This window comes from Penaeus monodon, chromosome 20 (assembly GCF_015228065.2).
Source record: "Penaeus monodon isolate SGIC_2016 chromosome 20, NSTDA_Pmon_1, whole genome shotgun sequence".
In the NCBI taxonomy this organism is placed as follows: Eukaryota; Metazoa; Arthropoda; class Malacostraca; order Decapoda; family Penaeidae; genus Penaeus; species Penaeus monodon.
Window position 1 is genome coordinate 1,220,283 of NC_051405.1, and position 241 is coordinate 1,220,523.

At 39.8% G+C, this 241-nt stretch overlaps 1 protein-coding gene across 1 annotated transcript in view; it reads left to right on the forward strand.

The window, feature by feature from the left end:
• Window positions 1-241, forward strand: part of LOC119585533 (surfeit locus protein 1-like) — a 9,425-nt gene that overhangs the window by 7,822 nt on the left and 1,362 nt on the right. Inside the window, 1 exon segment of the mRNA XM_037934158.1 lies at window positions 11-150. Coding sequence (XP_037790086.1) covers window positions 11-150 — 140 coding nt within the window.

A 241-nucleotide genomic window follows, 5' to 3' on the forward strand; every position in this document is an offset into this window, starting at 1 on the left:
CACCAATTCTAGGGATGTGACTACTATGTCTGAAATGCTAGGAACAGCGTCGGTGTTTTTAGATGCAGTAGAAACGTTCCCAGGCGGACCAATTGGGGGTCAGACACGAGTCACACTTCGCAATGAACATCTCTCATACATGTTCACATGGTAAGTTGATTTTGCATAACGTGTTAATCGGAAAGGAGAATTGGAAAGTTTTATTGTAGTCTGTGATTATCTTGTAAATTTAATGTAATGA